Genomic DNA, 24,614 nt, shown 5'->3' with positions numbered 1-24,614 from the left:
CATCTTTCATTAATTTTTTTTATTCAGTGTCAATATTCAAAATTTTATACATCAATTAAAATTTCACTTAAATTTTTATTAAATTTAAAATTACCTTTTTAAATGTTTAAATATATTATAGATATATTGGTGATTTCCAAACTTTAGGTTAACGTGACCGTTACTCATCAAGGACGACAAAGACAATTTTCTTATTGCAGAAGCTATGGTTCTACGTTAGTGTTTGAAATGCCGACTTGAAATTGAGTTGGATAGTGTCATTCTCGAATCTGATATTTTTATCGTCAATGCTATAAACACTACTTCATGTTCATTAGACATTTTAAAAAGATTGGCTACAAATTTTCTAGTTTTTAATATAGTTCATACAACTAATGTTAATGTTGCTCATATTTTAGCCTAGCTTCTGATTCCCTTCATATGTTTGGTGGGATGGCCAAAGCTATCTCTAGGCTCGGCTATTACATTTTAACATAGTATGAGCTTTACAAACAAAAATAAAACTGAGATAAAGATTTTATAGCACAGAATATTAGATTTTAAAGTATAATACCCACCATAGCAAGTAAATTTATCTCACAATTTGAAATAAGACTAATATATGAATAATAAAAAGTTATTAGCATTTATTTTGTTTCTTCTATTATTCAAATAAATAAGTGATTACTTTTGTAACCAAAAACAATAAAGTGATTACTTTTATTCTATTATATCCTAAAATTTTCAAATAATAATAGGATGAGATATTTATTTTTTACTTGATCTTATTCCAATCAGTTACATCATATTCCCAGTTTATCATATTGTATCGATCCTTTTTTTTTTTGACAGCTTGTATCGATCCTATCACATGCTTAATTGTTTTTATAATATTATTATAGGAAGCAAAGTGATATTCTTGAGGGTTAAGAATTGAGATCCTCTGCCTTGCCTGGCTGCCGTTTAAGAACCGATCTCAGTTTCAGTTTCAGTTTCAGTTCGAGTGAGTGGAGAACATTGCGTGGCCACCACCGCAACAACCCGTTCACCTTTCCCTATAAAATCATCACCTGTCCTTCATTCCATACCAATCATCTTCGATCCCATCGCTCTCTTTCTCTCTCTCACTCCGCCACCGATGGCGCCGCCTGCTGCACCAGTAGTTGAAGGCGGTGCACCTGCACCGCAAGGAAGACAACAAGCAGGAGGAGGAGGAGGAGGGTTTGGCCTCACCGGAATCATCCGCATGGTCGTTTTCTGGTACTTCGCTTCCAAATTCTTCTCTCCTAAGAAGCCTGTCGATCCTTCCGTCCAAATCTCCAACCTCTTCCCCAAATCACAGCCTCTGGTACGCTCTCTCTCACATGCTTCCACTGTTAACTGATTCATTCAGATATCGAATTATGCTTTTAGGTTACAATTTAATTTATGATTGAGTGAAATGAAATTTCCTTGTTCCCTTGTTTGAATATTTATGATCATAGTTTTGTTCACAATCACAATTCACAAATTAGAAGGAGATATTAGGTTTCTTTCTGTGTAAGAAACACCATTGCATAGAGTTGTTTGAACTTCGAAGAGGGGATTGTGTAACTGAATGTTAAATAGACTGTTTTTTGCATAGCTTACTACTGCTAGTAGCTTGTGTTCTGTTGTTGGTGCGAGCAAATTGTGATAATGGAATTTCCATGTTTGTGTTGCTTGTTGTTTTTGTACTCAATCAAATTCTTTTTGGATGCCCTTTTTCTTCAGGATATGTGGCTTTATGTTTCGGAGCATGAGAAGTTCAATGACTTTGGTAGTGAAAGTGCCCTTGTATGGCATGAGACCAATATTCCGTATGCAGTTTGGGGACCTGAGAGTACCAGGACTCTTACTTTGAAGTATCCTCCTACCGAGGTATGACTGCCTCAAAATGCTATTGCTAGCTAGCTATGCTTGAGTTATTTACATTGTTCATTGAATGAAGTTTTAAGCAGTTGCGAATGACACCATGTTGGACTTTATGGTTACATTTTCTATTTGCAGTCTTTGAAACATAATGGAAGTCTATTCGCTCATGTTTACTTCGCACATTCTGGATTTTCTCCTGACCCAAGTGATCCAGAATACCAGCCTCAGGCAGCATTTGGAAGGACACATCGTATGGGTTTTTTTTCTTCTATTTAATACTTTGGTCACTATATATTCTTTAACTTTAAGAAAGTGGTTTATGAGATTTTTCCTTTTTATTGGTTTCAGCTGTGGTTGTGTACTTTCCCAAGAGCAAAGCGAATAAAAAGAAGAGTCTGTTGGCAGGTTCAGCAGATTCTGTTGAGGATCAAGCGACAACCAAGGTTTGTTATTTGCTCACATAATGATACAGTCCTTATGATTTGACTCAGTACATGCACATGGAACTACTCACACCAATGTGTAGATTTTATTTTCTGTAACTGTATCATTATTTGTTGTTGTTAGTGCTCAATCTCACCTTCATGATATGTCACTGATTTCATGGTAATCTCAGTATTGATCTCTTTTGGTTGTGTTAGGTGGTTGACAATGCTGAAGATGATTCTAAGGACGATGGTCCAGAGGAGTGGATTTCATATTGGAAACCAAATATAACAATAAACTTAGTAGCTGACTTCACTCAGTATGTTTCTTGAAACTCATTGAATTTGTCGGTGATTTTTTTCTATATGTTCTGGTTTTTCCCTAGTCATAAATTCCATTTAAGTTCAATGACTGATGATTTTTATTCCATAAGAAAGAATCACACAGGAGATGAACAAACTGTCAGATAAATTGGCCATTTTTAATTGGAATTGTTTTGATCTTTAGTTTTGGATGAGCCAGTACTAGAGGAGGGATGGCCGAAATAATGAAATATTTAGCCACCTTACTAAGAACGAAAGTTCAATTTTACTTGTCCTTTCCCTTTATTTTTGGGGTGTATCAGGCTGTAAGACTAGAACTTCAGAATTTATTGTGGGACTGTTGAAGATTCAGTTGGTTAACCATGAATTCCACCTAAATAATAGCAGTTTGATTGGCACTTTGTGATACCCTTCACGCTAATTCTCCTTCTTTTTGTGTGGTGTCTATTTTGCACTATAATAATTGCTGTTTAGAAATCATTTAATGTCAGTTGAAGGTCATGTCTGTGGAATATTAGATCTGAAACACAGCCTTTTTCTGCTGCTGTAGCGACAGCAATTGAAATGTGCTGACCACTGTTACTATTTTATTGTAACTTTTTGCAAAGTTATCACAGTTTGTTGCTTACTGGTATGATTCCCATAATCCCATCATCAACAAGTATCCTATTACTAATTTGTATGAATGAACCTAAAACTAAAAGGTATAGCTCTTTCGATCCTGTATTATTCTTTCAAGCTCACATACTTTCCGGCATTTGCAATTACAATATTGGCTTAGCAAGCAATTGTAAATAATGTTAAGACAGATGAATATGTTGTATCATGTAGTAGCAAGCATGCTAGTTGGAGGTAGAACTAAGACGGAAATTTTTGGGGGTAAAATTAAAATTTCAATTTATTATGTTATATAAAAAGATTAAATTTATATTTTAAATAATTTTTTTAAAGGGAAATCAAAGTTATTTCGAAAGGTTTTTGGAAGCTACCACTACTACCCGTCTCGCTGTAAATGTCGTTATCTGTCTGGGAAACTAGTTTATACAATGTAAACCTTTGGATCCAACACTTGTTTGCTGTCTTACACTGTTTCTCAAATTAAGCCGATAACTTCCTCCCTTTCTGGTAGTCAATAAAACCTTTAAAATCTTACTTCGAAACTTTTCTGTAGTTGAGCCAGTTAATTGATGGACATTCTTTCTACTCTGCTTATTGTTATTTTATACATTTCTGTTTGCAGGTACCCAAAAACAGGCATACCACCAAACATTGCTCCATGTATCCTTTTCATTTACATTGTTTACTTTGTCATTTCCTTTTTATTATCCTACACTCCTACTCATTGCCGTTACTTAGTGCCTTGCATTAAAAGAATATGGTCATATTATGCATTATTAATATAGAATAATGGAGAACTTGTCTAGCCCTTACACATTCCTTGTTTGTGTCAATTCGGCAATATTTTTTTTATATTTACATTTTTCTCTTATTATTTGAATTTAAATTCCATTTTTTGACCTTTCAATATATTGACACTGATTCACTGATATATTCATGCAAGTTAGCTATTCATAATACTGAGTTTCCTCAATTTCGGGTGCCCAGACATGAACATTGATCCTATCACTGGGAATTACTATCCAACTATTTATTTCAATGAGTTCTGGTTACTCAGGGATAAGTTGATAGCTTTGAATGAGACAGTAACCGAGTTAACACTTAATCTGGAAGTTGGTCCCATTAGTATGACGAAGTGGCAATTATTCCTGCAAATTGACCAGTCTTTCCAGATTCACCGTAGTTATGGAAGCATGCTTGAAGGCGAGGCTGATGAACTTAAGGTCTGTTATTTAAAAAGTAATCACAATTCCACCAAGTATAGCACACTGACCTTGTGTGATGGAACATGCATGAACTAAGATATTTGGATACTCAGTTAAATGTTGCTTGTGCTGTGAGGCCTTGTTATCTAGTTCTAAAGTGCTATACTTTGTCTTCTGTTTTTTGCTTAAGTACTTCTGTGTACATTGAAGATCACTTTTTCTGAGAAACTTGATGAAAAAATAGCTGTATTTGGTGTTGGAAGACATTTTACTAAAGATATTGTCTGGTACTTTTATAAAAATCCATTTAGGCATCCCTCTGATTTACTGTGCTTTTGACTGCTAGTTAGATGATCCATAGATTTTTAACCTGCCTATCATAAAAGCCATTTCTAAGCTCAAATAACCTTCCCAGACACTCCAGTAAAATATTTTCGGAAGGTTTCCAATGAAATTATTTTATAAATGACAGCAGATTAGGTGTGTGTGCATAAGTGTTTTATATTCTTAAAGTAATCTTCTGTTGAAGGTATGCCTATCTTTTGGTACATTTTATACTGCCCTGCCAGATCTTTACCTTACAATGCTCTTTATTGAATTTGTCTCTTAGCAACTTAGAATTTGAACTATTAAAGCACTGCTTATTTATGTAATGTATATTATGAGTGCATTATTTTCTTAGTTGTCTGACAATTGATTTTGATGATTGTATCAGAGGGTATTCTTGGAAGGAAATCCTTACCTCCTGGGAATTACCATGGTTGTTTCTCTTCTTCATTCAGTTTTTGACTTTTTGGCTTTCAAGAATGGTAAGTTGTTTTGCATAACAATGTTTAGGGAAGTGACTCCAACAAGAAAGTCAATTTGGTTAGAGGCATACTTATGATCCAATTATTTTCTTTCTACCCAGACATCCAATTTTGGAACAAAAATAAATCTATGGAAGGACTCTCTGCAAAGACTGTTGTTGTCAGCTTCATCTGTCAGCTTATTATCTTCCTTTATCTTCTTGACAATGACACCTCTTGGATGATTCTTGCAAGCTCTGGAATTGGTTTGGTTATTGAATTCTGGAAAATTGGAAAAGCCATGCACATAGAGGTATTGCTTGAGATCTTCTATCTTCTATCCTCATTTTGAATTTTGATATAAGAAGTAGCAATAGTCTCTGAGAGGCTGAGACAATGATTGCTGTTACTGACATTGAAAGCTCTTACCTCTTTATATCATTTTCTCTATGTGTATAGGACATCTTGCTGACACCTTTCATGTTTACCAATACTGTAATTGTAATTCTGTGTGAAGAGTACTTTTGCTGGGACCTTTGGTTTTTACCTACTATTTTATTACCTTGTTTGTAAGAAGTGGGGTTACACATGCTGAAGTTACTTTCTAGCTCTGCCTAATATCAATTATGTTTAATTTTTTAATTTGATTTTTAATCTGCAAGTTTTATATTTTTTCTCAGATTGATAGGACAGGGAGGATACCTATGTTGAGGTTCCGAGATCGAGAGTCATACGCGGGGAATAAGACAAAGGAATATGATGATATTGCAATGAAATATTTAACCTATGTTCTATTTCTCCTTGCTGCTGGCTTCGCTGCTTACTCACTAATGTATGAGCGTCACAGGAGCTGGTATTCTTGGATTCTGTCTTCACTTACAAGCTGTGTATACATGTTTGGTAAGCACTCTTCTAATTTGGTTAAGCTGCTATCTTTGTTTTTGGGGTGACACTATCATTTGTGACCCTGACTATTCTAGCTTGGTTAACTTTGTAATGTTTGTACTCTTTACTGGAAAACTATCGCAGGCTTTATTATGATGTGCCCTCAATTGTTCATCAACTACAAGCTCAAATCTGTTGCTCATCTACCTTGGAGGCAGATGACTTACAAGTTCCTCAACACCATTATTGATGATCTTTTTGCCTTTGTCATTAAAATGCCAACATTACATCGACTTTCTGTCTTCCGTGATGGTAAGATTGGGATCATGTCCACATGCTATTTTTTTTTTTTGACAGTATGTCCACATGCTATTGTGCAACTGCTTCAGATAATTAAGATAGTCTCACTTTAAGATCAATATTCTTGTGATGCATGAAATGTTATTTCTTCTTATTCTTCTCCTTTTAACTAAGGAGGTGCTAAGCCATGATGGTGAGGGGAGGAGGGAGGGTGGGTTAACTGTGAGTAGAATAACTGTAGATAGAACTCGGGATCAAGTATTCTTCCCAGAAAGCTACGTGCGGCTACAAAGCCATTGGCATTTGAATGTTTGCATAGTAGCAACTCATTGCTCTCTTCCTTACACTTACTATATTATGAGAAATTAAATCCCAGCTCACCTGAAAGCTCTGAAACTTGGCATTTGAACTTCAGGTGCTGTTGTAGCAAAGTGAAGGTTAAATTTTCTGAGATTGTGAAGGATTTCCTAAAAGACAGGCACCTATAGTATAGTTACCTTTTCACTCAATGAATTTTGAATCTGATAGTTCCACTTAGTAGGGAAGTTGCTGCCAAATTGATAGAATAGATGTCATGGCATTTTATACCTTGTTGCACTATTTTCTGACTGAGCCTGGCATTGGCATTCATGAATCTTCATCACTATCACTTCGTTGAAGGACAATCACCACTGAATTAGTCATTTGTTCCTTTATTTTACCATTTTGAATGCACTCATTTATGGAATAAGTATTCCAATTGTGATTTATTGTTTAAGTGAATTAATCTTTTCTTCTTTTCTTCCTTGCAGATCTTATTTTTCTCATATACGTATACCAGAGGTGGATTTATCCAGTGGACAAGAAGCGTGTAAATGAATTTGGTTTTGGAGGTGAGGATGATCAGGCTGTGGTTTCTGCTGAGACAGATGCAGCTACGGAAGAAGAGAAGAAAACTAATTGATTTGGTTTTCTCTCAACCGCGTGCGAGAATTTTACACTAGATACGCAATGCTGTAGAATTCGATGGGGATTAATTTGTTTTTTCTCCCCCTTCTGAGTTCTGATATAAATTAGCTGTTAGCTTTTTGTTTAAAGAAGCTTGACATTGCCTCCTGTAAGTTTTACTAGGACCTTCATGGTAGACTAGGATGGTCACACAGCTTATTACTTTTCCTTGTTTTGTCCATTAGAATGCCCTCTCTAGTTTTATTTATTATCAAATATTTTTGCCTTTTGGTTTTGGTGATAGACTAACCTTATCATGTAATATTTTTCTTCCACTCTTATTTTTAACTAATTTATCCTTGTGTTAATTTATTTGATATGTAATCTGTGTTGCATTTCTGTAACATTTCATCTTAACTAAGTTTCAGTTACTAGCTATGTTCCAAAATCTCGGCTATTATTTGCTGTAATTTGGGAGTATAAACAAAATCGCTTGCGTACATTAAGATGTGTTTAGGGCAGTGAATTCGTTAGTGTTGTACTATAGAAACTTGCGTGACAAGTTTTGTTTGTACATTTTTGAGTGAAATTCAACTATTTCCTTTTATACCTTATATTTTTATTATTTGACTCGGTTTAAATAGTTTTTTCTCACCAAACAGTGAGTTTTGGCTTCAGCCCTTCCAAAAGAATTCCCATTTATTGATTATTAGCTTATTCAAACATGTTTGCTACTCTCTCTTTTTTTCTTTCCCTTGCCTTAAGAGGGTTGTTCTCTTGAAAGCTTTTTATTTCAATATATTATTCTCTTTTCTAAAAAAAAACTACATGAATTGGAGAAGTAAAGGGTCAGAAGGGAAAAAAAAGGAAATTGGAGGTTTATTTGAACTTATCTTTTAGTATAAGAACGTCATCAATAAGTGGTTAAGTTTTTTAGAATACTTTAGGTTTAAATAAGTTTTTTCGTCCCTGCAAAATACACTGTTTTTCGTCTTTGGAAAATATTTTTTTGTTTGGCATTCTTCCAAAATTACACATTTTTTTATTATGGATAGATAAATTAAATAATTCATTGTTTTAATTAATGTATACGAGTGAATTAATAAATAATTGGCTTAATTCCAGTTTTGGCCCCTGATGTTTCAAGAATGGGCGATCCGCACCCCCCGTGTCTAAAAGTTGCGGTCAAGCTCCCCTTTGTAACAAAACTGTGCTAACGAAGCCCTTCCGTTAGCTTCCGTCTGTTGAACAAACAGAAATGACTTCATTAATTGACGTGGCGGCCACGTGTAATTATATTTTCTTTAAACAATTATTTTTTCATGAAAATCACCCCCCCCCCCCCCAATTCATAAGACCCGATCCCCCCAAATTGAACCCAACTTGAACCCTAATTTCACCATTGTTGAAGAGAAAAGAAAGGGAGAAGAAGATAGCAGTAGGTTGAAGAACCGGTGCGAGGGAGAAGACGATAGCAGTAGCTTGAAGAACCAATTCCCCCAGGAAGTCGTTGCTGCGATAGATGGAAAGAGGAAGCCAAATGTCAAGTGGAAGCTCCATGACCCATGGGTCTGTTCGAGGAACGACAAGGGTTTGCGATTGTGGGGCTGAGTCAAAACTGGTTACATGTTGGGTGGGTGAAAATGCTGGCCGGCGATTCTATGGATGTGGAAAATATCATGTAAGTTTGGACAATCGAAACTGGGTTCCTTTTCATCTTAGTTTGGAAAATATCACTGACAATGTTTGTAATATTTCTGGGTTTCCTTTTCAGGTTTATGGGAGGAGGTTGTGCTCATATTTTCATTGGTACGATGGGGAAGGCAATGTACGTGATAGGAAGGTTATTTCTGGGCTAATCCGCAAGCTTGAAGTGCATAAGAAGAAGGAGATCTATTTGACTAGGTGTTATGTCATTGGGTGGGGGCTTAGTGCAGTTTTTCTGCTTGTGATTGTAATGCTGTTGCTGAAAATTTACCTTAGGAAACAGGGCTCATTTCATGTACTGGTTAGGAATTAAGCCTACTTGTTTATGATGGAATGTAATTGGTAGCCTAATTTCTACTTGATGTTCTAATGCAATGAGAATTCTCACAATTTAGTCTAAAGTCTATGTTGCTATGTTGCTATATTACCTTAATTTTGCTATGGCTTGCTATCTATCCTGGTGCATGTTACAAAACAAGGAAACCACATCATCCTTAATTAACACAGAAACCAAATCATGTTCACAGAAACCAAATCAAGTCCACATAAACCAAATCATCCTTAATTAACACAACATTTGAAGCTCCAAAGGTATCATGCTTAATTAAAACACCACAAAATACATAATTTAGGTTCATAGCCTTCAAAGGTAAGTTAGGAACATAACAAATTACATAATTAAGGTTCCCACAACATCATAACTAAGGTTCACAAAACATCATAATTAAAGGGATCAAAACATCAAAATATGCCTAACTAGTTCCCACTTAATCAAAACACATAATGCTGCAGCCTTCTTCAAGTGAGGCTGTCTTAAGTTCCCACAACACTCAATGATGCTCTTGACCTCTTTCTGGGCCTTGATGTAGTTCCCACTTCATTTCTTGAGCTTCCTCCCTGTGATGGAACTTCTCGAGTCAAGACACCAACATTGAATTGTGCTCCTTGAGGTGGTTGTTGAGATGCTCCCTGGGGTTGTTGCTGAGATGCTCCATTAGTTGGGTTTAGGGGTGGTTGCTGAGTTGTTGCTCCCTCAGTTGCTCCCTCAATTGTTCCACTGCCACTTGCCCCTTTTGTCTTCTTTTTCTGTTTATGTTAGTTCCAAACATGAAATAACCAAAGCTGAAATAAAAAAAGTTGAAAAGGAAAACAAATTTAAAACAAATTAATAAGTTAGTTGTTGCAAATCATTACCTTATTCCCTCATGGTGGAATAACAATATCAGCAGCTGTTTTTGCCTTGCATGATCTGATGTTGTGGCCTGCCCTTCTACAGTTGCCACAGAAGACAGTTGATTGAAACCTTTGCAGCTTATGTGGATCTTTTGGCTCATCAGCAACCCTTACCCTTTTTTTCTTTGTTCTTCCAGGAGCCCTCCTCATTGCTAGTGGGATGATTGGCAATACATTATTCCCAGGATTAGGCCACAAGTCAGGACCATTTGATGGTAGTATGATATTTTCATATGTCCTCAAAAAGATACTTTTCCTAAACACATAAATGAGATGATATCAGTAATACAAGATATGCTGCCTACAAGATACAACATATGCAACATACAATTTCAGTAATACAAGATACAACATTAACACAATTACCAGTAATAAGGGTCGACAAAATCCTCAGGCCTGGTGTTGTTGTACCATATGCAAGATACAACATGGCAGAAGGGATACCAGTTAGGTCCCACCTTCTGCATGCACAAGATTTAGCATCCAAGTTCACATCATACTTCCAAGTCCCATTAGTTACTTCAAACAGTGAATTCCTAGGGTCTCCAGCAGATAAAGGAAGCCATGCAGCAGCGTCTCTCTTAGACACCTCTAATTTCTTTTGAATGGTTGGACATAGATCACCCTGGTACCTAATAACCATATCCCTTTGCTTCACAATCCTATTGGTAAGATAGAACTTCAATCCTTCAAGCATGTTGATTATAGGTTTATCCCTATACTCTAGGATTGCTCTGTTGAAGGTCTCGCACATGTTATTAACTTGCAAGTCACATTTTGGGTATGTGTTATAGCCAGCTCTGCTCCATTGTTTGATAACTATCTGCTTCATGTCATTCCAAGCCTCCTCATTCAATTCTTTCAACTTATCCATTGTCTTCTCCCAATGTGACATAGTATTTGCTCTTGCAGCAGACCAAAGTACTCCTTTCATTTCCTGTCCAGGGTATTTCTTCCTCCAATTTCCATAGAGATGTTTAACACAGAATCTGTGATCAACATTCTCATCCATTGCTGCCAGTGTAGGAACAAGCCCCTGTAATTCAAGACATTCAAGTACCAACAAGTAAGAATGTAATTAAAATTAGTCTTAAAATTAAAACAACAGCTCAACAACATGTAAGATTGTAATTAAAATGCAGTAATATATACCTTCTGCTGGTCAGATATAAAGCACCATCTCTTGCTCTCTATACTGTCTAAATCTGCCAATAACAAGTCCACAAACCACTCCCAAAAATCTTTTGTTTCAGCCTCTACAACTGCATATGCTATAGGATACATCTGATTATTACCATCCTTTCCAACAGCAGTCAAGAGTTGCCCCCCATAAACTCCTTTGAGGAAGCACCCATCTAAACCAATGAGAAGTCTACATGTGGTGGCAAATGCTCTTTTGCATGCAGCTAGGCATACATATATCCTCTCAAACACTTTGAAGGACCTGTAACCTAGACCTTTGGCTAATTTTACCAACTCAATTGAGTTTATGGTATCAACATCACACTTCTCAACACTTTCACATACCCCATCAATATAGTCATATGTAGGGTGAGTCACAAACTTTCCCCCATGCCAAATATGTATAGTTGCCAACCTAGATTCCAACAACCACAATAAATTGCAATAAATTAAACACCCTGAACCATAAAATATACATGAAACGACAGAGAGGAAGGGAAAAAGTACCTCGAATGGCCAGCAGTGTGGACCACATGCGGAGGTTCACTGTTCGACAACGAAGGGGTTTGCCTCGGATTCCTTGCTCCAGCCGATCCACGCCGTCCACGACCTCTCCCTCTCCTTGCCATGCGCGAATCTTGGTCTGCAACCGTTCGATTCAGAGATAGAAACCCAGGAACTTGAGGGATTGAAGGCGCACACTTTCTCTTTGTTCTAATGGTGAATTTAGGGTTCAATTGGGAATATAGGGTTCAATTTGGGAAAAATTTGGGGGAAATCGGGTTTGGTCAATTTAGAGGGAATGTTTTTGAAAAAAAAAAGGTTTAAAGAAATTAAAAATACACGTAAGCCATTTCCGTTTGGTCAACAGACGGAAGCTAACGGAAGGGCTTCGTTAGCACAGTTTTGTTACAAAGGGGAGCTTGACCGCAACTTTTAGACACGGGGGGTGCGGATCGCCCATTCTTGAAACATCCGGGGCCCAAACTGGAATTAAGCCTAAATAATTATATTATCCCCCCATCCCTTATATTTACATAATTACATGAAGTATTAAATAGTTCTTAGTAACCTTTAGTCCTCAGTTTCAAAAAAAAAAAACCTTTAGGGAGCGTTTGTTTCACGGATTGGAAAAGGATACCCGAGAATGTTGTTCCCGGGAAAATTATGATGGGAATGCTATTCCTAGGCATCTTTAAAAAATCTGTTTGGTTCACAAAATCAATTCTCGGGAATCTTTTCCAATATTCCTGGGTATAATTACAATATATGTTTGGTTCAAAATGTATATACCTGGGAATAGATAGTAAAATTCTTAAAATACCCTTCGCGGTAAAAGACATGGGTAGTGGGTAGTTGGTAGTGGGTAGTGGGTAGTGGGTAGTGGCAATTCAGAGATTTCACACCAAAAATCTCATTTCCTCCTATTCAGGATTCAACTTACCCACCTCTCCATCATGGGAATGAGAAATGCTTCTTGATGGGCATATGACTTACCCAGGAATGAAAGATACCCGGGAATATTTTTTTCAAATCTGCTACCAAACACTGAAATGTAGATTCCAGTCCAAACATTCCCGGGAATCCTTTTCCAATCCGTGAAACAAACGCCCCTTTAGTCCTCGAGAAAGCCAGTTTCAGAAGAAAAAAGAAAAAAGAGAAACCATAGACAAAGCCATTTTGGGATTATAAGAATGAAGATGAATGATTGGTGAGTGAAAGTCAAGAGTGGAGAAACAGCAACAGCATCATCTTATTTTATTCCTTCAAGTACGAGAAACAAACATCATCATCAAATCAATCAAACGAAAAATGAATTTGGATTCAGTGAAGAAGTTTTTGGAGAAAAAAGGAGAAACAGCATCAATGGTAGATGGATTACCCCCAAAATTCTTGGAACCCTTAACTCTCAGCTCCCTTCACGTCGATCTCATCGAACCTGGCCGCGTCGTCTGCTCCATGAAGATTCCTCCTCGTTTACTTGTATGTTCTGTTCTGTTTTCCAATTTCAAACCCCTTTTCTCTACTCTCTATAAAAGCTTTGATGAATTTTTTAATGTTGTTTTCTGTAGAATGGTGGCAATTCGTTACACGGTGGCGCCACCGCTACGCTGGTTGATGTGGTGGGCTCCGCCGCGATTCCAACCGTTGGATATTCCTCTGCCAGCACGGGGGTTTCTGTTGAGATCAATGTTTCCTATTTGGATGCTGCTTATGTCGATGTACCTCTCTCACTCTCTCTGTTGATTGGTTTTTGAGATCATGGTGTTAGAACAATGTGTTTAGATTATAGTAACTTTTCAACCTAATTCAAATGTGAACATCTGTTAAGCCTATGCAAATCATACCTTAATCCCCAAATGCAACCCAACAATCATCAAATTAATCCCTAATTTGACATATTAGCTTAATCTAGGATTTGGTTCTTCTAAGATGAGGAGATCATAGAGTAAGCAAGTACAATCTATAAGTGAAAACCTGATTTTTCAATCAAGGGTTGTGATTGTGAAAGCTTACTTTACTCTCTAAAGTTACTTTCTTTCTTTAGAGGAGCCAAATGCTGTGATATCGTAAGTCCCACATTGGAAAAATAACTGAGTTGTAGCGTTGAATTCAAATGGAAATCCAAACACACAGATGAGCTCCCTTATTAGTGGGTTGAGAACTAATTTCACTGAAAAAAAATATGGAGCCCGTTTGGATTCAGGCTTTTGGAGCTTATCTACTAAAAATGCGTTAAATAAGCTCAAATAAGTGCTCTTTGATTTGCATACGAAGTACAAACGGCTAGATTTTTTTGAGGAAAAAGGTAAAAAACAGATGAAAGACTGATATTTTGGTGCTGAGGAAGGTCAAGATGAAAGACTCTAATATGATATGACTTGCAAAAAGATCAGTTCAGATCCTTATACTATTATATTAAGTCTAGAATTAATTTGATGGTCTTTATAAATGTTTGGCACACATTTAGGGATTCACTCACGTAAGAATTGTAGGAAGTTTTGCAATGCCTGATGGTTTTGTCAACACTGCTTCCAAGTTATCACTGTTCAGTGTTGATGACAAATCTGAGATATGAAATGTGTAATTTCAGGAGTGGAATTTGGGAAATCTTTAAAGTGATATCTGATTTTGGATTTAACAGAAGATGGAACATTATCACTGACATAGTATTATTGTTTTTGCAATGTTATGTTAGGAGGAGATTGAGATTGAGGCCAGGGCGCTGCGTGTAGGGAAGGCTGTTGCTGTTGTTAGCGTGGAGTTTAGGAAGAAAGAGACTGGCAAAGTTTTTGCCCAGGGGCGTCATACCAAATATCTTGTCCTCCCCAGTAAAATCTGAAAGCCTGCTACTGAAGTCAATGTTTCAATGCTGGCTCACCATAGTACACTATCTGCCATAGATGTCACACGTCTGATTAATTGTATGTTTGGATTGACTTATTTTTATCAGAATCAATTATGACACTCATAAGCTACCCCATAATTGATTTTGACTATAGAATCAATATAGAATTTTCAAATATGCGCTACGTTTCGTGATGTCATAGAGTTGCTGCATGTGGGACTTCACCTTGATTTTTCTGTAAGTTCATATTGATGTGCAAGGGCAGCTCCTCATTGTTAAATGGAGAAGCTGCTATATACACTATTTTCTCCACTCTTGCTTTGAAGGTTATATAGCATAAATTCTTAACCCATTCTCATTCTTACTACTCTTATTCCATTGAACCGAATGGCGTTTAAAAAAATAAAATTGATATACTTATCAACACCTCTTTATGCATGGCATGAGAAAAGAAGATAATCGAGACCCAATTCGGATTAGCTTCCAGTTACCGTAGAAACTCTTTAAATTAATACTCGGTAAATTAATAAACTCTCTAAAATAATAAATTTGTCCGGTCCCGACTTGGGCCAATGTAAAAAATTTAAAAACTCAATAAAATAATAAGATAATAATTCGGTCCCAAGAAAATCATAAATTAACAATTCATAGAAACTGAACAAAAAAAAATATTACACTCTATTGAAATATGATTCAGTAGTTGTCTGTTTTCCTTTAAAGTTCAAGTCTATTTGAAGCTCATCTCTAACTTTTCTTATTGCATCCAATAGCTCAGTTTTCCTTTAAAGTTCAAGTCTATTTGAAACTCATCTCTAACTTTTCTTATTGCATTCAATAGCTCAGGTGTTGTATTTTTTGTATTGTATCATAAAGTTGCATTTTTGTTTGGTATGTACAGTTTACTTAAAAACTCTTTAAATTAATAATTATTAATTTATCGATAAATTAATAACTCTCTAAATTAATAAATTTATCCGGTCCTGACATTATTAATTTAAAAAGTTTACTCTGTACATGAGTTTTTCAACCAAGTAGTTCTTAACTAAAACAAAACTTAAGTTAGTCAGATAAAAAAAGGTTTTGATGAATTCAGTTGGAGAAACTTAATTTAACTGGTTGCAAAGTCAAATCTTATTTTTTTAATTAAACTGGTTCCAAGTTGCCAGTTCGAGCTGTGGTTTGTCTATGCAAATCATCACCGGCGCACGTAGCTGAATTATGGTTCTGTTCATGAGAGATTTCAAAGTGTTGGTCATGCTACCCATAAATATTTTAAGTTGTCAAAGTGTTCATCGTTCAAAATTTTCATTACACAATGATTTCTCAAAGTACAAGACCTTAAATGGACACATTGCTTGTGATTCCCAGAGCATCTCTGAAATTGAGCGTGCTTCTCATGGTTCGCCTACCGATCCCTCCAATATTACCCTTTCTCATCATAGCAGCAAATTCACCGTAATCTATTTGTCCATCCTGCGGCAAAAACCTTTCATCAGACCCAACAAACAAGTTGGCAACCGATGGGTCCAGCTTAGCTCCAGTCAATTTTTTGTGCGGTCATTGCAGTAAAAGGACTTTGGCCATAGGATGAAAATCAGACGGTTTGATTCAAGTGTATTAATCACATGTAAAACTTGTTCTCAGAATCATATCGTCCGATTTTCATCCAATGGCTAAGACTGTAATGACTGCACCAAAAACTGACTACATAGAATCCATTTCCACAACCAACAGGGCCATAATTCTTCAATGAAAGACAAAACAATGCTAATAAAGGCTTGTAATCTAAAAATATGAGTTGCAGAAGCAAATGCCCAATACAAGCAAGCTCATAATTGCAAGACAACAAAATACTTACATTATCTTGATCAATTTCTTTGACCATATCATCAATATGGATATCATCCAAACCAAATTCCTTACAAGCTTCTTGTATCTCATCAATGGTTATGTATCCACTTCCATCTTTGTCAAAATAGGAGAAAGCTGACAACAGATTCTCCTCTCTTTCCAGCTTATTTAAGTGGACTGTAGCAGCAATGAACTCACCATAGTCAATTGTCCCACTATTATCAATATCAGCCTGTCACATGCAAGATTATAAATCTTGTCAAGTTAATGTGAAAGCAAAAAACATCACAAATAGAAAAAATGGATTAAAGTCTAAAACATTTAGATATCTTACTGCGTCCATAAGATCCTTGATTTCAGACTCCATAAGTTCAGATCCTACTCGCTTTAAGCCTTCTTTTAGCTCATCAAATGTTATAGTTCCACTGTTGTCTGCATCAATCATCTTGAATAACTCCTTCAGACCACCAATTTCTTCCTCAGAGAGACTCTCTGCAATAACCTAGGAGGAAGCATACAAAACTCGAAGTGTCATGGTATTAGGAGTTGACATGCAGAATACTACCATGAAATGGATCACATTTAAATTCCCAGTCAAGACAAGGAGGGCCTAGCAATGTGTATGAAATTCATAAAGACCTTCCTGTTTATAAGAAAGCTCTGCCATCAGTTTAACCTAAATTCTACTAAAAAAGCATATACTTACCTTTTCCTTCTGACTAGAAGACAGAACAATGTATTAATATGAGATTAAACTGTTCTCTCATGAAGCCTAAACAAAAAGGTTTGGAGGCCTTACACGCAAAGCCATCTTTTTAAGTTTATTCATTGCAGAGAACTGCTTCAGCCGTGACAAAACAGCAGAATCTAGAGGCTTATCAGGTGCAATGTTGTCATCAACAATCCATGGGTGGCCTGACATAGAAAATCACGTAAGTGCCACAACCTCCAATCATATTCCAATAATTGTTCAAGTATTCATACAAATATGATACTTGCTCTATATGAAATTTTATAGACTTACAGAGTACTTGGTGAGCTGTAAGCCTTGTTTTTGGATTCCGATCAAGCATTTTTCGAATTAGATCCTTGGCACTGTCTGAAATGCTGGGCCATGGCTCAGACTGGAAATCAAGTCTTCCCATCAATATCTGTCGGAAGATCCCCTGCTCCGTTTCTTTAGGTGACAAAATTTTCAGAGCCGTATTAGCAATTAGGAATGATGAACATGAAGAAAACAGTAATATGTGGGGCCTATAGCCAATATCCACAATTGATAATTTAATGTATGAATGACAGATAGCTACCAGCCCAAAATGGTGGCACCCCGCTTAATAAGATGTACAAAATAACACCGGCACTCCACACATCTATTTCAGGTCCATAATGCTTGCGCAAGACCTCTGGTGCAACATAGTATGGGCTTCCAACAACATCACCAAAGGTTTCACCTGAAAAGCATATCAATAAGTTAAGATAGACACCATGGAAGGGCTTCCGGTTGATCTGGTAATAAATAAATTGAAGAACCGTGAAAAATTCATACTACCAGACTGAATAGCTTCAGTTTTCATTTCAACATATAATTTCCAGTCACCAAGACAAAGAAGTTTAAATTTAAAAACACTTCACTATAGTATGACCATACATATGAAGGCATACTCAAAGGCATGTATAGCCATTTTCCGGAATTCAAACTTCTAGCAGTTAGAAAGCCAAAAGTTCATGCCTTTGGACAACTTGCAGAGGACAGAAGTAGGTTACTCACTGCACTGATCCCATTGAACACCCTCTTCATCTTTTTCCATTAAGATAGTAAATTAACTTTCTGGCTCCATCTCATTGAACCAAATAAAAACATGAAAAAATAGATCTCTTTATATTTCTCAAAACCTATAAGATTATGATTTCAATTCTCTAATATGACATGGAATTTTCAAGTCATTTGCTATGAACCACATTTATAAAATTTGTGAAGCTTCATTTACAGTATATATAACTATTCAAACCAATAATTGACCGCTTTTACAGTAAAGAATAATAAATATTCTTAAGGCATCTTTCCTGGGGTAAAAGGTACATCTAGTACCGGACCAATAATTTGGGCGATACGTCTAGTATTTTTTTTTCACGAGCAGAAACTTCAGGATTAGAAATGTCTAATATCATTTGATGGCTAGAATTAGCAACCACTAGGTATACTAAGGATGGATTCTGTTCCAGACATATAAATGTGCATAAAAGATGCAAACCCAGCGCACCAAGCTGGAAGTAGATCCAGATAAAAACAATACCTCTGACTCTGGACACCTTATGGCAAGATCAACAAGTACCAAAAGAATTAGTTCAAATCACCTTAAAATCAGAGCAACATTTCTAATGCATGCAATTTCATTTCTAGCATAAATTTCACTCACTCGTGTTTATTGTTAAATGCGTGAAGGAAGAACATTCACAAAGAATGGCAGCGTCTAGTTCTACATTTAATTGAGACCATGAAAAGTAAGGATAGGGAAATCCAATTTTTCGAACCCCAGCTTCTGCATCAAATACAACACAGTGCCATATATCCTCTTTGAGGTTCCATAGTCAGAGAACCATGCCATGAACCTTGAATAACGAGCAATATTACTATATATATCTTTCTAAAACTCATGATATTCCAATACACTTCATGAAGGTGAAAAATATAAATAACATAAGCAATGGCAACTAGTTGCTAAGGTAAACTCTGATTTTAATATTCCCAAGATCCCATTGCCCCCTTAAACCCATCTCGCGCACAAGGTCCAGGTATAATCAATCAGAAAAAGCAAGCAGCTAAAGAACACAACCAATCAATGATAGTCAATAGCCAAAGCTTTTCAACAACAAATCCCCTCACATCCAATCATATAAAAACCAAACACATTTCAAAAAATGCAGGAACATATAAGCAAATGAATCACACATCCATCCAAGTCACGCAACAAATCAGCAAATAATCACCCTCTCCTTCAAATCATCACATTATAAAACAAAATCTATGTGACTGTAAACACCATAACAAACCATATATCAATCACCACTTTACCAATCTCACTCTGATCGGAACAGAAAATCAAAAGGCAACTAAAACCAGCAACCTCACCTGGCTTGTAAAACACAGACAACCCAAAATCAGTTGTCTTCAGCTTAGCATCTTCCTCAACAGTATCAAACAAGAAATTCTCAGGCTTAAGGTCTCTATGCATAACCCCAAGAGAATGACAAGCCTCCACAACCTCAACAATAGTCCTAATCAACTTCGCCGCCTCTCTCTCACTGTATTGCCCCTTCTGCACGATCCTATCAAAAAGCTCACCCCCTTCACAGATTTCCATAACGATGTGAACAGAAGCAGCATCCTCGTAAGTCCCATGGATCCTGACAACGTGTGGGTGCTCCGATAGGTGGTGCATTATCTGAATCTCCCTCCAAACATCATCGTAATCCTCCTTGCAGAGCAGCTTCCGCTTCGGGATTGACTTGCAGGCGAAGGTGCAGCCTGTGGAGTTGTGTCTGCAGAGATATGTGGTGCCGAATTGACCCTGGCCGAGCTTTCTTCCGAAGGTGTAGACTTCACGGATGTTTTCGGTGAGGTAGGGGAGGACCGTCGTGGGTTTTGGTGGTGCTGTGGTGGTGGGTTTGGACATTGTTGCCGGAACAGGGTAGAGAGAGAAAGAAGAGAGAGAGAGAGAGAAGACAGAGTCCAAGTCAGAGATAGTGTGAGTCCACTACTCTAGTCTTGTACTATAGTTCATGAATGAATGAGCATTCAATAATGCAAATTGCATATAGTAAATAAATAAACCAAGTCTACATTTTTCTTTTTATAGTACTACATTACTACTAGTACTACCACTACCACATTTTATTTTTGGAAAATTATTTGTGAACACTCAATACACCTACAACTACCAAGAAAATGAGTTGGTTTAGTGGTAAGTAAGTGAGTTAGATTTCGGTAAGAATGATATCATGAAATCGAATCCTGAAAACTCATTTGTTATGAGAGTCCGTCATAGTTTCATAAGCAGATTTACACTTATCAAAAACAAAAGAAATACACTTACGCCCACTAGAGAGTAATAAGAATAAAATAGAGAAAAGTTAGAGATATGACATATGATGTAAAATGGAAATGAGGTTTATTTAAGGGTGTTGCTTTGTTACCTATTAAAAATGAGAGGGTTTAGAATCATTGGTATATTATTTAGAATGCAAAAGGCTAGATTGTAAATTATAAAATCTTATTATGAGCAAAAATATTACACAATTAAAGTAAAATGTATGAAAAAAATTTCACTTTTAATTTCTAAATGAGTACGAGAGAAATTGTTTTTATTGAATTGTTTCAAAAACATAATAATTAATTGATGCTGTTACTTTTGGAAGAAACTGTGCATGCTTGGCTGTTACTATATACGTTGATTAATGACGCGGTTAATTTATTTGCAACTACGTTTGTTGAATGATGCGGTTAATTTGGCGGTTAATTGTAAAGTGAAGATTTTACTGATTGATTGAGGAGTTAATGGCATTTTCAGACAAAAGTTTCCATGTTTCCTCCGATGGTTGGACTTGAATGTTCAGACAAGTTTCCTAGTTTCCTGTGATAGATGAAAATTATGTATTTGGATTTGAGTTTAATTTTGATGCACCGACGGTGTAAAGTTTTTTTACACCGTCAACCAATCAGATTTTAAGGATGTGACATGTCAATTAAAGAAATTAAATGAAAAGAGAGATTTTCTCACATTCTTGAAATCTGATTGGTTGACGGTGTAAAAAAACTTTACCCCGTCGGTGTATCAAACTTTTTCTGTTTGGATTTTGGATTAAAGATTTTATTTTAAATTTTTTAAGAGGGAAATTTTCAAGAACAAGTTATTTTATAATAAATTTAATTTTAATCAAAATTAATCTCATCAAATGAAAGTTAGGATTATATTTTTTTCCTAAACACACAGTCACGCACTAATAATAGTTTGACACTTTAATTTCATATGTTTTCTCTTTATCTGGAGTCAGTTTATTTTGGTATTTGTTTTAGCAAGTAAATTGTTATTTGATGAACACTTTTATTTTCTTTTTATGATAATAAAAATACCAAATTATGCGACTCTACGTTTATTCAGGATAGTCAAGCAAAAGGCTAGTATCCCTTATTTTAATATTCTGAAGTATTAATAATTGCTAGTCTTTCAAAAAAAATTGCTAGTTGATATATTCGTGTTACGCATATATTTGTAAATAATTTTTTTTATATATTTAAACATTATGTGTGCGGAAAAATTACGTGCATGCGTGTATCCCACTCAGTTTCGTCCTAGCTTTTGGCCTTATTTTAATGACAACGATGGTCTTTTTTTCCAAAATCTCTTTGAGTTTAATTTTGATGCACCGACGGTGTAAAACAACCAATCAGATTTTAAGGATGTGACATGTCAATTAAAGAAATTAAATGAAAAGAGAGATTTTCTCACATCCTTGAAATCTGATTGGTTGACGGTGTAAAAAAACTTTACACCGTCGGTGCATCAAACTTTTTCTCAATCTCTTTTATGGTACTTTTCTCTCATTTACTTTTTCAAAATCTGATCACATAAATTCCATTAGAATATTTAACATCTTACATCGTCTGTTTATCTTTTTTTTTTGTTACAGGAGGAAAAGTAACTAAAAGACAGAAAAACTAGCTAATTGTATCTAGATATAAACTATCATAAACAAAAGACGGTGGTCTCGCCCAAACTTGGATCGGTGTATCACTCTTCCCCGCCTCACGAGCTAAACAATCAGCAGTATTGTTCTTCTCCCGCTGGAAATGCAAGACACTGACGCTCTGAAACCTGGCCATCATGCTCCTAATACGAGTAATGTTATCCCTCACCCAATAAGTACTAGTGTCGCTACCAGATTGTAACATCGTCACCATGTGCAGGCAATCACTATAACACTCTAAATTGCTGATTCTTAAATCCAGGGCATGTTTCAAGCCCAACTCCAACGCTGCAATTTCTGCCAAAAAAGCACTCCCAGGCCCCGCGCTCGTAGAAATAGCGGATTGCCAGTCCCCATTACCAGCCCAAAGAACCGCCGCACATCCCATTTGATTAAGCAGAGGATCCCAGCTTCCATCCGTCGTAAGGCGTACAGTACCAGTAGTAATGCTAGGAGTGGAAGATGTAGCAGAGATGGAATGGTGAGCAGGTTGATGCAACATTACCTTCTTCCAAAGAGCAACATCTCGAAGGATGTTTCGCAGAATCTGATTTAGTGTCCAGTGGTTACCATCAAAGGCTCGATGATTCCGCCACCTCCACATCCACCAAAGCACATCCACGCCCAATGTGCACTCACGGTGACGCAGCAGACCAAGAAACCAAGCATCAAACGAGATGTGATTATCCAGAGATGGTAAGGATCGGCGAAAGTGTAACCATAGGCTGCGTGAATCCGGGCACTGTCGGAAGATATGATCAACATCTTCCAGGTCCGCATCACACCTAGTACAACTAGCGTTAGCTGCTAGGTGACAATGGTTCCTCTTTGCATTCGTTGTCAGGTCCTCTTTCCCAACCAGCCATAGGAAGAAGCGGATACGTTCAGGAACTTTAAGTTTCCATATCAATCTCCAGGGTCCATGGGAATCATCAGTATGAGGGGTGAGACTATGGTATGCGGAACTAGGTGTATACCACCCATCTGGTGTGTGAATCCAACGCAGGGTATCCGCTTCTAACCTTGATGACGGAACTGAGACAGCTCGAATCTCTTCCATTACTTCTGATGGTAGAACAGTGAACAAGGAGTCCAATTGCCAAGCCCCATCTCTCCATAAATCTGAAACTTGTAGCTTAGTGTCTGTAATGTGGACAAAGGGTACTCGATCACATATTCTTCCTGTCCCAAGCCAGTTGTCATACCAAACAGAGGAGTGTCCATTCCCCAGCAGTGGTTTGAAACTTCCTCCAACATACTCTTTGGCTCTAATAATACTCCTCCAGATATACGATTCACCATTCTTACGGGTGCTGTTAAGAATGAGTTCTGATTTCAAGTATTTCTGAGCAAGAGCTTGCACCCAAGGCTTATCATGATCATGCAGCAAATTATCCACTAATTTTCCAAGCATTGCCACATTATTTTATCGAGCACCCCTAAGACCCAAGCCTCCGTGCTCCTTCGGTTGAGTAACCTCTTGCCAAGGCACCAAATTCCAACCTCTAGAGCTGCCTCCTTTGGCCCAAATACAGCTACGAACTCTTTTATCCACCACATCACACACTGATTGCGGAAGCCAAAGAGTTTGCATAGAGTAAATAGGAATGGACGTTAACACAGATTTTGCTAAACAGAGCCTCCCCGCTCTATTTAACAATCTCGTTTTCCACGAAGCTAAGCGAGCATTGATCCTCTCGAGCATAGGTAAGAAATGATCCCTAGTAACTCTTCCTCTCAAGAGAGGGATCCCAAGATATTTTCCAAGGTTGCTGGCCCTTTGAATACCCAAAATAGTGGACAACTTTTGTTGGACAGTGTGAGTAACAGTTTTAGAGCAACACATCCTAGACTTCTCCAAATTAACCCTCATTCCAGATGCCTCACAAAAATCTCTGAGAGTATCGGCCACAACAAGCATTTGTTCCTCATTCGCTTGACAAAATAACAACACATCATCAGCAAAGAAAAGGTGAGAGATACCTATGCCCTCCTTGGCAATGTGAATGGGATGCCAAGCCTTCTCATTAACCCTCTTCTGGATTAGAAGCGCCAATCGTTCCATACAAAGGACGAAGAGATAAGGGGAAAGAGGGTCCCCTTGTCGAAGTCCTCGTTGGGGTGCAAAATACTCAAGCTTGGAGCCATTCCATAAGACAGACAAGGATGCTGACTGGACGCCCCACATGATTAGATCCACAAT

General features: G+C 36.9%; 4 protein-coding genes across 4 annotated transcripts; 3 read left to right on the top strand and 1 right to left on the bottom strand.

Moving 5' to 3' along the window:
* The first annotated feature begins 812 nt into the window (after positions 1-812).
* LOC130715633 (uncharacterized) lies at positions 813-7,723 on the top strand. The gene is made up of 12 exons (XM_057565753.1): positions 813-1,327; positions 1,732-1,878; positions 2,008-2,122; positions 2,221-2,315; positions 2,514-2,617; positions 3,862-3,899; positions 4,227-4,462; positions 5,160-5,253; positions 5,355-5,545; positions 5,913-6,132; positions 6,262-6,429; positions 7,209-7,723. The coding sequence occupies exons 1-12, from the start codon at positions 1,118-1,120 to the stop codon at positions 7,358-7,360; spliced, it is 1,770 nt and encodes a 589-aa protein (XP_057421736.1). The 5' UTR covers positions 813-1,117; the 3' UTR covers positions 7,361-7,723.
* A 1,016-nt stretch (positions 7,724-8,739) lies between these two features.
* Positions 8,740-9,364, top strand: LOC130732078 (uncharacterized). Its single transcript, XM_057584201.1, has 2 exons — positions 8,740-9,025; positions 9,119-9,364. The coding sequence occupies exons 1-2, from the start codon at positions 8,867-8,869 to the stop codon at positions 9,362-9,364; spliced, it is 405 nt and encodes a 134-aa protein (XP_057440184.1). The 5' UTR covers positions 8,740-8,866.
* Positions 9,365-13,122: 3,758 nt separating this feature from the next.
* LOC130715606 (uncharacterized) lies at positions 13,123-15,167 on the top strand. The gene is made up of 3 exons (XM_057565726.1): positions 13,123-13,449; positions 13,539-13,688; positions 14,666-15,167. Exons 1-3 carry the CDS (start codon positions 13,279-13,281, stop codon positions 14,807-14,809), a joined length of 465 nt encoding a protein of 154 aa, XP_057421709.1. The 5' UTR covers positions 13,123-13,278; the 3' UTR covers positions 14,810-15,167.
* Positions 15,168-16,051: 884 nt separating this feature from the next.
* On the bottom strand, positions 16,052-20,459 carry LOC130715595 (calcium-dependent protein kinase SK5). The gene is made up of 7 exons (XM_057565717.1): positions 19,797-20,459; positions 17,974-18,117; positions 17,691-17,843; positions 17,466-17,581; positions 17,001-17,168; positions 16,674-16,898; positions 16,052-16,288 (listed from the first exon to the last, which is right to left on the bottom strand). Exons 1-7 carry the CDS (start codon positions 20,338-20,340, stop codon positions 16,154-16,156), a joined length of 1,485 nt encoding a protein of 494 aa, XP_057421700.1. The 5' UTR covers positions 20,341-20,459; the 3' UTR covers positions 16,052-16,153.
* Positions 20,460-24,614: the final 4,155 nt, after the last annotated feature.

This window comes from Lotus japonicus, chromosome 1, assembly GCF_012489685.1.
Source record: "Lotus japonicus ecotype B-129 chromosome 1, LjGifu_v1.2".
Taxonomy (NCBI): Eukaryota; Viridiplantae; Streptophyta; class Magnoliopsida; order Fabales; family Fabaceae; genus Lotus; species Lotus japonicus.
This window is presented reverse-complemented; position numbering and strand designations above follow the sequence as displayed.

Coding starts and splice junctions, on each gene's coding strand:
- LOC130715606 (XM_057565726.1), top strand. CDS start 13,279: ATGAATTTGGATTCAGTGAAGAAGTTTTTGGAGAAAAAAGGAGAAACA. Junction 13,450..13,538: donor AGATTCCTCCTCGTTTACTT/GTATGTTCTGTT, acceptor TGTTTTCTGTAG/AATGGTGGCAATTCGTTACA. Junction 13,689..14,665: donor TGGATGCTGCTTATGTCGAT/GTACCTCTCTCA, acceptor ATGTTATGTTAG/GAGGAGATTGAGATTGAGGC.
- LOC130715595 (XM_057565717.1), bottom strand. CDS start 20,340: ATGTCCAAACCCACCACCACAGCACCACCAAAACCCACGACGGTCCTC. Junction 17,582..17,690: donor TACAGCTCACCAAGTACTCT/GTAAGTCTATAA, acceptor TTTCTATGTCAG/GCCACCCATGGATTGTTGAT. Junction 17,169..17,465: donor TTAAAAAGATGGCTTTGCGT/GTAAGGCCTCCA, acceptor GCTTCCTCCTAG/GTTATTGCAGAGAGTCTCTC.
- LOC130732078 (XM_057584201.1), top strand. CDS start 8,867: ATGGAAAGAGGAAGCCAAATGTCAAGTGGAAGCTCCATGACCCATGGG. Junction 9,026..9,118: donor ATGGATGTGGAAAATATCAT/GTAAGTTTGGAC, acceptor TTTCCTTTTCAG/GTTTATGGGAGGAGGTTGTG.
- LOC130715633 (XM_057565753.1), top strand. CDS start 1,118: ATGGCGCCGCCTGCTGCACCAGTAGTTGAAGGCGGTGCACCTGCACCG. Junction 1,328..1,731: donor TCCCCAAATCACAGCCTCTG/GTACGCTCTCTC, acceptor CTTTTTCTTCAG/GATATGTGGCTTTATGTTTC. Junction 6,430..7,208: donor ACTTTCTGTCTTCCGTGATG/GTAAGATTGGGA, acceptor TCTTCCTTGCAG/ATCTTATTTTTCTCATATAC.